This window comes from Nylanderia fulva, unplaced genomic scaffold (genome assembly GCF_048542155.1).
Source record: "Nylanderia fulva isolate GAGA-0341 unplaced genomic scaffold, ASM4854215v1 Scaffold372, whole genome shotgun sequence".
NCBI lineage: Eukaryota > Metazoa > Arthropoda > Insecta > Hymenoptera > Formicidae > Nylanderia > Nylanderia fulva.
In genome coordinates this window covers 24,780-36,598 of record NW_028190447.1, presented here as the reverse complement: position 1 = coordinate 36,598, position 11,819 = coordinate 24,780, and the positions used below count along the sequence as shown (strand labels likewise).

At 45.3% G+C, this 11,819-nt stretch overlaps 2 protein-coding genes across 2 annotated transcripts; both read right to left on the bottom strand.

Annotated features, from left to right (window-relative positions):
* Positions 1–5,539: 5,539 nt before the first annotated feature.
* Positions 5,540–6,073, bottom strand: LOC146722079 (uncharacterized). The gene has a single exon (XM_085485533.1). It carries the CDS (start codon positions 6,071–6,073, stop codon positions 5,540–5,542), a length of 534 nt encoding a protein of 177 aa, XP_085341659.1.
* Positions 6,074–8,542: 2,469 nt separating this feature from the next.
* Positions 8,543–9,559, bottom strand: LOC114936027 (uncharacterized). The gene has a single exon (XM_029308995.1). The coding sequence runs from the start codon at positions 9,557–9,559 to the stop codon at positions 8,543–8,545; it is 1,017 nt and encodes a 338-aa protein (XP_029164828.1).
* Positions 9,560–11,819: the final 2,260 nt, after the last annotated feature.

Here is an 11,819-nt window from a genome sequence, read left to right as displayed (position 1 = left end):
AGAAGGAAAAACAGATACTGCAAATTCAACCTGAATCTACTATGTTTCGACATCAATCGTGTTCTAATAAATAAATATTCCGGCAATGCAAAGTTTCTATCTTCTCGTTGTCCATTGACACCATCAGGATATAAATCAGGGAAACACATGACATCCAGATATTTATAACGATTATCCATTGGAAAATCTTCAATTTTCATCATTTGATAAAGCTTCAATGCAGATTCGTTATCGATTCTTTTTGCGTGTATTGGGTATATTGTATACTGATCGTTAATATCCGAATCTTCAGTGATTTGTGTGAGGAAAGCCCTACGTTTTAAAACGATTTGATCATTATTATTTTTGTTTTCCTGTACATTGTACAAATTCAATGGTGGTAATTTCTCAACCACCTCATTTATTTCGTCATCGACAATCCGATATTCTGTTTCCTGCAACTTATCATTTAATAGATCATCAGATGACGCCAGAAGACGAATTTTCGAGTAATGAGGATTATTTTCGTTCAACCATTGTAAAGCCTTATACACTTTATTAATATCTACCAAATTTTCCCAAACCACTTTAAATTTCTTGGGTATACCTCGAACGAGAATGTGCAACTCGTGATTCAAATTTATAGGATCTTCCGGAGGACATACCTTATCCAATGTTTCTTGTAAAGGTAGAGGCAAATGAAATGTTCTACCTTTTACTTTGCGGATCATTTGTCTATGCGGTATATGTTTGTTCGAAACATTGCCCATCAATTGCACTACTTGAAAGCTGCTCATTCTCTTGATTAACATTTTTTCGTAATCATTGAAATCTGACAAAACATCTGGTAATGGTTTTACCGCAAGATTATTCAAAATGCAAGTAGAAGGCAACACGCCTTTTTGAAATTTACCCAAACAAAGCTTACAAACGAATTCAGTATTATTACTGTGTTCTGTTACGTTTGCTATCAGATCTTTCCAAAAAGGTCCGTCTATTGTTTTCCTCAGCTTCTCGAGTTTAGAAACGTCTCTTCTCAAGCATAATTTTTCGCAAGAGATGCAAGGGATACGTGGTAAATCCAACAATCGCTTTTTCATGACTTTAAATGCTTCGTAATTTTGCGAGAAAATCTTTTCCTCGTCCAAACAAACATCAGTTACATTTTTTGGATAAAATCTTGCTTTATTCTTAAAATCATTGGAAATTTCAACTAATTTATCCATATTGATGAATCTAAAAGATGAAAACAGTTGACAAAACTTATAATTATAATTGTCGATCAATTTGTAAACATTTCTTCGAATATTTCTTATGAAAGGAAAATGAGGTGATAAAGTGTTTATCGTTGCAATGTATGACTTGCAAAGATTCGGATTTGTATAGCATTCCGGAGGATGTCCTAATCTGCTACTCGTACGTGAAACGGAACAATTTTTTATCTGCGCCATGAATTTAACATTCATTATCTTTTTCAAAGTACCTTCTTTAAACTGTTCCAAAAATTTTACAAACTTTACAATATACATATAATATACATATATATATAAATAAATATACATATATATACATTCTTCATTTTATTTAAATAAAAACCCTATAGATAGAACTTTATAACCCTAACATATTATGAATTGTTAAATAAACCGCAAAACATTATTGATACTATAATTATTTGATGAATAATATTATTGATAATAATAAAGGAAATAATAGAAAATGGTGTTGTAATTATGATTGAAACAAACATTCTTCCTAAACAGAGTTCGATTATATAAGTTTCTTGATTTAAAATGTGCTATATTTAAATCATTTAATTATTTTTTTCGTTCCAGTACATTTAACAGCAAAAACTGCATATACGTAGGTATGTATTTGACTCTACTGCTATTACTTGAAACAAATACATTATTCGATATTAACAAATTGGAACTCTGGAATTACGAGTAATTATTTTTCATTGTACAGACTAGGTTTAAATTTTTGAGGACCTTCTTTTGAACATGGCTTGACCTTTTCATTTTTATGATTTTTTGGAGATAGGGTGAGAGAGGACGAATGAGGGTAAGAGAAGACGAAATAGGCAAAAGAGGGTGAAAGAGAACGAAAGAGGGTGAGAAAGGACGTACGAGGATGAAAGAGGTGAGAGAGGGTTAGAGAGGACAAAAGAGGGTGAGGTAAGACGAAAGAGGGTGAAAGAGAATAAAAGAAAGTGAGAGAACGAAGGAGAGTAAAAGAGGACGAAAGAGGGTGAAAAAGGACGAAAGAGGGTGAAAAAGAGTGAGAGAGGACGAAAAAGGGTGAAAGAGGGTGAGAGAGAATGAAAGAGGGTGAGAGAGGACGAAAGAGGGTAAAAGAGGACGAAAGAGGGCGAAAGAGGGTGAGAGGGTAAAAGAGGACAAAAGAGGATGAAAGAGGACGAAAGAGGGTGAAAGAGGCGAAAGATGGTAAAAGAGGACGAAAGAGGGTGAAAAAGGATGAAAGAGGACAAAAGAGGGTGAGAGAGAACGAAAAAACTGAAATAGGACGAAAGAGGGTGAATTAGGGCAAAAGAGGGGTGGGAGTGGGGGTGGGGGTGGGGGCGGGGAAACGGGATGTGGGAGGGAAAGGGGTGGGTGGAAGTTGAGGGAGGTGTAAGTGAAAGGTGAGAAGAGATTTATATATATATAATCCTGATGACGTCAGCGGACACGGACAGAGAAGACGACGTTACTTCATTTTTCATGAAAAACGTTACTTTTTGATCGCTTGTATCTCCGGAACGCCTTGACCGATTTTATTAGTCGTGTGCTCAAATCACTCGTCACGATGCCGCCTTTCAGATTATGTTACGTGCAATTCAAAATTTTTTATATTTTAGTAGTTCTACACCTCCAAAAAATGGACTTTGATGGTACAGGATAAGAGACTTGTAGTGTCTTCTAAGGTCTTTTAGAGTTTGAACATGGCCGGAGACACTACCGCGTCTCCTGATAACCGAGTCCTCATCTAGATGAAAAATATAGTCTACTTCTTCAGTTTTAGTTTCTTCTTGTTTATGTTTCTTAGGTCTAGTTTCTGTCTTTTTATCAAATATCTTTCTCTTTTGTTTTGTCCTGCAATATTCTCTGAAGTGGCCAAAGAGATTGCATTTGAGACATCTTTTATCTTTTGCTGGGCATCTCTTGTCATACTGTGAATGCTTGTTGCTGCCGCATCTTGAGCAAGTCTCGTCGGCATTCCTATTATTTGCTTGTTTATTTGAACTTTTGTGCTTTTTAAAGTCTAATTTGTTGATTTCATTATTATTTCGTTCTTGATGAGTTAAGTTTTTTTTATTAAAGACTTCTAGTTGTCTGCTGACTGCTTCCAACGCATTTGTTTCACTAATAATCTGGTCGAGCGTCATGTTGTCTCCTGTTGATAGTATTTTTTTTCCGTAACTCCGTTGAATTGCATTTCTCTACTATTTGATCTATTAGGTGTACTTCGATGTTTGTAAACTTACACTTGTTTGCTTGGTTTCTTAATTTAAGTAGGAATTTTTCAAATTTTTCACTCTCTTCTTGTTTTATCAGTCTAAATAGATGTCTTTCATAAACCTTGCTTTGTTTTGGTGAAAAATATTCATCTAATTTATCAAGTGCGACCTTGTAGACGTCTACTTCTTCTGCTTCATCTACGTGTGCTCCTGATATATTATAATAGATATCCTATAAAGCCATTCCTCCGATGTGTAGAAGCGTTACTCTTTTATTTGCTGTTTTATCTATGTTCAAAGCTAATAGATATATTTCTAGTGCTCTCTTCCATTTTTCCCAGCATGTACCTACAGAAGCTGGGTCACCGTCACAATCAAAACAATTGAGACTTGTCAGCGTCGAGGCTAGTTAAGCCATTTAGATGATCTAAAATTAAATTTAAAATATATTTCTTTTTTTTTCTTCATGGCCCTTTATAGCATTTGCTAACAGATTTCCTTGCGTGGCCCTTGAAATATTGAACCATAAAGAACTTTTGTTCTTGTTGCGTGGCCCTTTAGCATTTGCTAACAGATTTATCTGCATGGCCCTTGTAATATCATGATTAAGTAAGCGATAATATTGAAACATAAAGAACCTTTGTTCTTATTGCGCAGCCCTTCAGTTCTTTTGACTGCATGGCCCTTGTCCAGAATTGACATACGTTATATTTGACGGAATTTTTAGTTATAATAATCTCGTCAAGCAACCGTAGTTCCCGGAAAGTTTGCACTTTGCACTTTCATGCGTTGTTGACATTATTTATGTGCGTGGCCCTTTTGTTACTTGCTGTAATCAATGTGCGTGGCCCTTTGCTTACTTGTAATTAATTTATTTCGTAATGCATGATTCATTTAGAAGTGAATAAAGTCTTCCGGCATTGTCATTTGTATGCCTCGATTGTGTGATTACATATTTACTTGTGTTTTATTAAAAAATGTTCATTCTCTTAAGACTGCCTAATCTCAACAGTACTATGGGAATGATACTTTAGCCGTTTTCGCGTGTCGCGATTACTTAGGAGGTACGATACGGGAATTAATAACGTGATGCAGTGATTATAATTAACTGAATATATATTCTTCCATGCAAACTGTAAGTGTTAATACATATACGTATATCGCTCGGATTAAATAAAGTGCGTCCGTGCGCGGCGACTGTCGAAGACGGAATACCCTACATGTCAAAAATGTTTTTCCTATCTTGTCTCAAAACGCCCTTCGATAGGCTTCGAGAGGCTTCGCGAATTTTCTATGTTTTACTTATTTGCTTCTCTGCTACTCGTCTTTCGTCTCGTCTGTTATATTTTATTTATGTTTATTTGTGTCCTTGTCCTTTTCGTATATGTGAGTGTCCGTATTCGTATGCGTGTTTTCCTTGTTAATTTCAGGGAAGTATGTGACGATGTAATCGCCACAGTACTCCCCCGCCAGTGCTATACCGATAGCACGACATCGCCCGAATATTGCGCTGTTCCCACGATAATTTCTTCGCTGGCGGACCGAGACGAATTCTACAATTTTGCTCGCTGTTGTACTGAATTCGAAAGACCAGAATAAATATGAGGTGACGACAAAATAAATAATAATAAATAATAATAAATAACAATGATATGATCATAACATGCTATTCTAACGCACGTCGCTCTCGGTCCGAGACTCGTCAATTTAATTCTACATGAATAAAACAAAACGCAGAATCTATATACAGATTTCTAATATGTCGAATTCGTTTATGTTTCGTCTGCGTTCCGCGGCTCGTGTCGATTACACTAAAACAAAAACTTTTCTCGAGAACAAACATCAAAAAGAAAATTAAATCGCGAGATATATAAGTCCCTTTTTTTATATTTTTCGCGGCGGTTTCTCACGGCTTTCGACGCACATCCTGGCTCCTCGGCGTCACAGGCCCGCCTGGAATCGACTCGGGAATCGGACCTTTCTTCCCGCTCTTGTCGTTCTCTCGCTCTCTCGGGGCAGCGGCCTCGCGTCCTCTCGCGCGCTTCGTTGCTCGACCTCGGTGTCCTGGCCTCGCGCCGTCCGTCCGTCGGCCGCATCCTCTCAGCTCCGTGTCGCCGACTCTGCCGAGCTGCCATCTCCTGCTTCGGGCTGTAAAATGTAAGCGGGTTTTAGCCTGTCTATTGAGACAGTTTTCTCCTTGCCGTGCATACGCACGACAAAGACTTTGTCGCCTCGGCTGACCACTGCGTACGGCCCCTCGTACGGCGCCTGCAGCATCTTTTTGGGCCCCTCGCGTCGCACGAACACCTGTTCGGCCGTCGCCAGGTCCTTACAAATGAACGGCCGTCGCTCCCCGTGTCGGGTACCGTCCACCGGTCGTAGCTCCTCGAATTGCTCACGCAGCGTCCTTGCGAAGTCGGCAGCGCCGTCCTCGCTGTCCGCAGGTCGTCGGCTGAGGAACTGCCCGGGGATCCTCAGAGTCTGGCCGTACACCAGCTCCGCTGCGGTCGCCTGCAGGTCGTCTCTCCACGCTGCTCGGATCCCGAGCAGCACCGTCGGCAGTACCTCTGTCCAGCGATCTTCCCGCTGACATTTGATGGCCGCTTTGAGCTGGCGATGGAACCGCTCGACCATTCCGTTTGCCTGCGGGTGGTAAGCCGTCGTCCTCAGCTGCTGCACTCCTGTCAGCTCGCTGAGCCGCCGAAAAAGATGGGACTCGAACTGGCGGCCCTGGTCCGTCGTGATCTGTAGAGGCGCCCTAAACCGGCAGATTCATCCCCCGTAGAAGGCCCTCGCGACCATCTCCGCTTCCTGATCTCGTAACGGGAACGCCTCAGGCCATCGTGTGAAACGGTCCACGCACGTCAGGCAATATCGTTTGCCCTCCGAGACCGGCATCAAGATGATATCCAGGTGGATATGCTCGAACCTGCTGGACGGCGCAGCAATTGTTCCAAGCGGTGCCGACACGTGTCGTGATACCTTTGATTGTTGGCAAGGCACACATGCTCGAGCCTAGACCAGGCAGTCGGCGCTCATAGACGGCCAAACGTAGCGCTGCGCCACGAGCTTGCCCGTCACCTTTATCCCTGGATGCGCCAAATTGTGTATTAGGTCAAATGCGGCCCGGCGAAAAGGCCTTGTCAAAAATGGTCGTGGTGTTGTTGTTGCCGTGTCGCAATAAATTTCTCTCCCGATTCCGGGAATCTCTACTTTTTCGAGCTTCAGCCCAGACTCTCGCCGTAGGTATTCTCCGATCTCCTCGTCCTTCTCCTGCGATTCCGCCAACGCGGCGTAATCCAGGGGAGAATTGAGCTCCTCGATCCTCGACAACGCGTCGGCCACGACGTTTTCCACGCCCGCCACGTGTCGAATGTCGGTGGTGAACTGCCCGATGAAGTCCAGGTAGCGGAACTGTCGCGGCGTGCTCTTCTCAGGCTTCTGGCGGAATGCGTACATGATTGGTTTGTGGTCCGTGTATATCGTGAACGTGCGGGCCTCCACCATGTGCCGAAAGTTCTTCACCGCCAGGTAAACTGCCAACAGCTCTCGGTCGAACGCGCTGTATTTCGTTTCGGCTGGGCTTAGCCTTTTCGAGAAAAACGCCAATGGTTTCCAGCCGTCATTGCCTCGTTGTTGTAACGACGCGCCGATGCTTTGTTCGGACGCGTCGGTAAACAAAGCGAGCTCCGTGTTCACCCTGGGGTGTCTCAACAGTGCAGCTTGGGCTAGATTTGTCTTTGATGCCTCGAATGCCTGTTGAGCCCGCGCCGTCCACGATATCGTCGCCTTTCCTTTAATATTTCCCTGTAGAAGGTCGTTCAGAGGCGTCAATGCTTCGGCGGCCCCGGGCATGAACCTCCTATAGAAGTTCACCATGCCCAAATATCTCCGAAGCTCCTTCGCCGTCCTCGGCGACTGCATCGTCAGTATCGCCTCCACCCGCGCCGGCAGCGGGCGAGTTCCTCCTTCGGAAAATTTTGTATCCGAGGAATTCCACGCTACTCTGGCCGAATTTACACTTCGCGGGGTTGATGATGACCCCGTATTCTCGAAGGCGCTCGAACAACATCCGCAGGTGTTCGCGATGTTCTTCCTCCGATGATGACGCGACGAGGATGTCATCGATGTACGCGTAACAAAAATCGAAATCGCGCAGAACTTCGTCTATAAAGCGCTGGAATGTCTGCGCCGCGTTGCGTAATCCGAATGACATGTACGGAAATTCGTACATGCCGAACGGCGTGGTGATCGCCGTTTTCGGCACGTCTCTTTCCGCCACCGGAATCTGATGATACGCGCGCACCAAGTCCAACGTTGTAAAGACTGTCTTTCCGGCGAGAGCCTGCGCGAAATCTTGTATGTGTCGCACCGGGTAGCGATCAGGAATCGTTCGCGCGTTTAACGCCCTGTAATCTCCGCAGGGCCGCCATTCCTCGCCCTTCTTTGGCACCATGTGCAGGGGAGCCGACCAGCAACTATTCGAAGGTCGCGCGACCCCGACTTCCACCATTTTCCGAAATTCTCGCTTTGCCGCCGCCAATCGGTCCGGAGCGAGTCTCCGCGGCTTGCACGCGACGGGCGGTCCCGGTGTCGTTTCTATATAATGCCGCGTGGCATGGATCGCGCCTCCCGGACGCCCGTCCGGCCTCGCGATGTCGGCGTACTGCTCCAGCAATCGGTGGTACTGAGTCTCTCCCGTAATTGTCTTTACGCTGGGTGCATCACACTGGATGCAACGTCCACGCGCGGTTAGACTCGTCAGTTGATCGATCAAACGCGATCCGCGTAAGTCCACCAGCAGTCCGTAATGCGCGAGAAAATCGGCGCCGATTATCGGTCTCGAGACGTCCGCGACCACGAACCGCCACGAAAATGCCCGTCGTAATCCGAAATTTAATTGTAAAGTCTCTGTTCCGTACGTAAAAATCGGTGTACCGTTGGCGGCCGAAAGTTCGTAGGTGGATCTCTGTCGTAGTCCTCGAACCATCTTCCGAGGGTACACGCAGAGATCTGCACCCGTGTCGATTAAAAAAGTCACTTTGGAAGTCGCGTCGGTCACAAATAGGCGTCGCGTACCGTGGCCTAAGTCGCTCGCCGCCACTAGCGACCGGCCCCTGCGTTTCCCTGCTGCATCGAGCAGGGTGCTCTGCATTGTCTGGCGTCCGCCCCGAATTGCCAGTGATACCAGCACATCCCACTGGCCGGCGGATCGCGACCTCCCGATCGCGCGCGCGGGCGCGAACGCGAACGCGAACGCGGACGACGTCGGTCGTCATCGCGACCCCCTCGGTAGCGCTCATTGCCGATCGCCTCAATTGATTTCCGAATTGCCGCCATCTGCTCCGCGATCTCCTGCTGCATCGTCAGCCGCATCTGCGCCAGCCGCACCTCGAATATTGCCTCCAGAGACGCGGGATCACTCGCGCTCTGCCCCTGAGGCGCCACGGCTCTCGTCGCTTCCGCCACTTGGAACACCGGCGCCCGGGTCGCCTCGATTATCGCGTCCGCGATGTCCGCCAACTGTTCTGGCGTGTCCCCCGTTCGCGTCACTAAATGCGGCTGAATGTACGCCGGCAGCCGACTTAGCCAGATCGTTCGTAGGACCTGGTCGCCCACGACACTTCCGGCGAGGCCGCGCAGGTGCCGCAAGAACTGCGACGGCTTGCGATCCCCGATTTCTTCGTGCTCGAGGAGTCTTCGGGTTTTGTGCTCCTGCGACAAGCTGAGCCGTTTGATCAGTTCTGATTTTAAAGTCTCGTATGCGCGTTCCGCGGGCGGATTCATAATAACGTCGCGCACCTCGACCGTATAGCGCGGTCCGATGGCCGTCAGCGCGTACCCGAATTTCGTCGCGTCGACCGTAATTCCGGCGGCTTGGAAACTCCGGTCGACGATACTGAACCAGAGCTCAGGGTCTGACGGCGTGAACTCCGGCATCCGCATGCCCACGCGGCTCACCTCAGGGGCGGGTAAAAAATACCCTGGCGGCTGTTCGAATCTCGCCGGTTGCATCCCGGGCAGACTTATCGGCATTCCGTGTAGTCGCGGCTGCTCCAGCACTCGTGCCTCCGGCTCCGTCAGCGGAGCGCTCGTTTCCTCGTCTCGTGTCACCACCATTGCACACGCACCGCACTCAGTAATCCGTGTGGTCACAAAAACAAAAAAACAAAAAAAATATAAAATAAAAAAAATCGCGAATTCCCGCTCGTTCGCGATCACGTCGGGGTCACCACTTTAGCCGTTTTCGCGTGTCGCGATTACTTAGGAGGTACGATACCGGAATTAATAACGTGATGCAGTGATTATAATTAACTGAATATATATTCTTCCATGCAAACTGTAAGTGTTAATACATATACGTATATCGCTTGGATTAAATAAAGTGCGTCCGTGCGCGGCGACTGTCGAAGACGGAATACCCTACATGTCAAAAATGTTTTTCCTATCTTGCCTCAAAACGCCCTTCGATAGGCTTCGAGAGGCTTCGCGAATTTTCTATATGTTTTACTTATTTGCTTCTCTGCTACTCGTCTTTCGTCTCGTCTGTTATATTTTATTTATGTTTATTTGTGTCCTTGTCCTTTTCGTATATGTGAGTGTCCGTATTCGTATGCGTGTTTTCCTTGTTAATTTCAGGGAAGTATGTGACGATGTAATCGCCACAATACAATTATGTTTCCTCTATCTTAGTTAAATTTTTATGGATCATGTTACAATTCTTTAGTTCTCTATCTTCTAAACTGACTTGTTTTCTATAGCAAATTTATAGACGTCAATTGACAATGCACGGAAGTTAGTTTACTTTACTTTTTTTTTCTTTCCTTTTACCTGTTTATTTACTTCTTGGCACTCAAGTTCTTCTTCCTCGTCGCCACTTGTAATGTTCTGGTATTCTCAATAATCACACAGGTTTTAGGTACAAGTATATACTTTATTTATTATCCTTCCTGCTACATGCGTACTGTCGTGCGTCACACACACTCGCTCCTCTGCCGCGCATGCGCGTACACTACACATATACTTTTTGTTCAACGATTTACGGTCAGTGGCAAATATTTTTATAAAAAAATTAATGCATAAATAACCGCGAGATATTGAAAAGATTACTTATGTAATGATTTGACAGCATGTGCATAAATAATCGGCTAACTGTTCGGATGACGGGACGTGCAACTTATTGCGTGACCCACAATCCGAACGCGATAATTTCTTATAAATTCGAATATTATTTTATTTTTAATATTTAAAACTTATTCTAAAACTTATTATAAATTTTAATTTATATTTTAGTAATACAATTAAGTGTATTACATTTGTTGAGAAATACGGTAATATATATTTTTTTTATTTTTCGGAGCAAACCGTTGAGAATGTTTGAATATCCTTTTCAAAGATGATTGTATCGCGATGGAATTTGAAAAACAGCGTGATAGCCTCGTGATCACTCGCGCCTAATTGGCCGAAGTATCTCGCCTTACTTTAAGGGATCCAATCACGATAACGTGCCCTACGCGCGCTCCAAAACTCGCGCTGTACTCACAGCAGTCTCAATCGAGAGAGCGAAAAGAGAACACTCTTGTACATAGCGTTCTTGTGCTAATCGAAAAAGAAATAAAGTTACGATTCGACACCAAGTGCAAAGTTTCATTCAGAAAACCCGAACCCGGCGATAACATTAACATACAAAATTGGTCCTTCGAGCCGGATTCGTGAAATTAATCGGATGAAACTGCGACCTTGTTCTCAATCACGCGTGAATCAACCCGAGAGTTTCGGACAATTTCCCAGTGTTCCGGAAGCCTTTGTGATCGGACGTTTAACGCGTTCTCGTTCGTTGCGGAGCTCTGTGTGCGAGAGTGAGACCGCGCTACACGACCAGCTGTCGCGCGCTCAGAGACAGTCTCTCTCTCTCTCTCTCTCTCTCTCGCTCTCTCACGACGACGCGTGGAGCGAGAGAGACAGCGCAACGCCGCGCGTTCCGACGCGCTCTCTCTCTCTCTCTATCTCTCTCTTGCTGCGGCTCTCTCCCAAAGACCAACATTTTTGCAGTACAAGCGCCGCTATCACGCGCTTTGCAATTTTGCCCTTCGGACGGCAGTTAAATGCCGTTCGAGAATAGCAACTGCACGTGTACTCCGCTACCCGTGCCCAGTGACTCTCATCTCCGGTGCCGCGATCACGTGCCAGTGATGGAATTCTCTAACACCGCGGGTGACAGTGAACATTGTTGCAAGTAACCCGCGCGCGCGCCGCAATCACGCGCTTAGCAAGTCGTTACACACAGTGACTCTCATCGTTTAAAGGTGACTCTCATTAATTGTGAGCCGCTATCACGCGCTACGAGCCAGTGAATCAAAACAATTCCTGGGCATTAATT

Bases quoted from the DNA above. Each gene is read 5' to 3' on its own strand.
- LOC146722079 (XM_085485533.1), bottom strand. From the start codon at position 6,073: ATGGTCGAGCGGTTCCATCGCCAGCTCAAAGCGGCCATCAAATGTCAG.
- LOC114936027 (XM_029308995.1), bottom strand. From the start codon at position 9,559: ATGGTGGTGACACGAGACGAGGAAACGAGCGCTCCGCTGACGGAGCCG.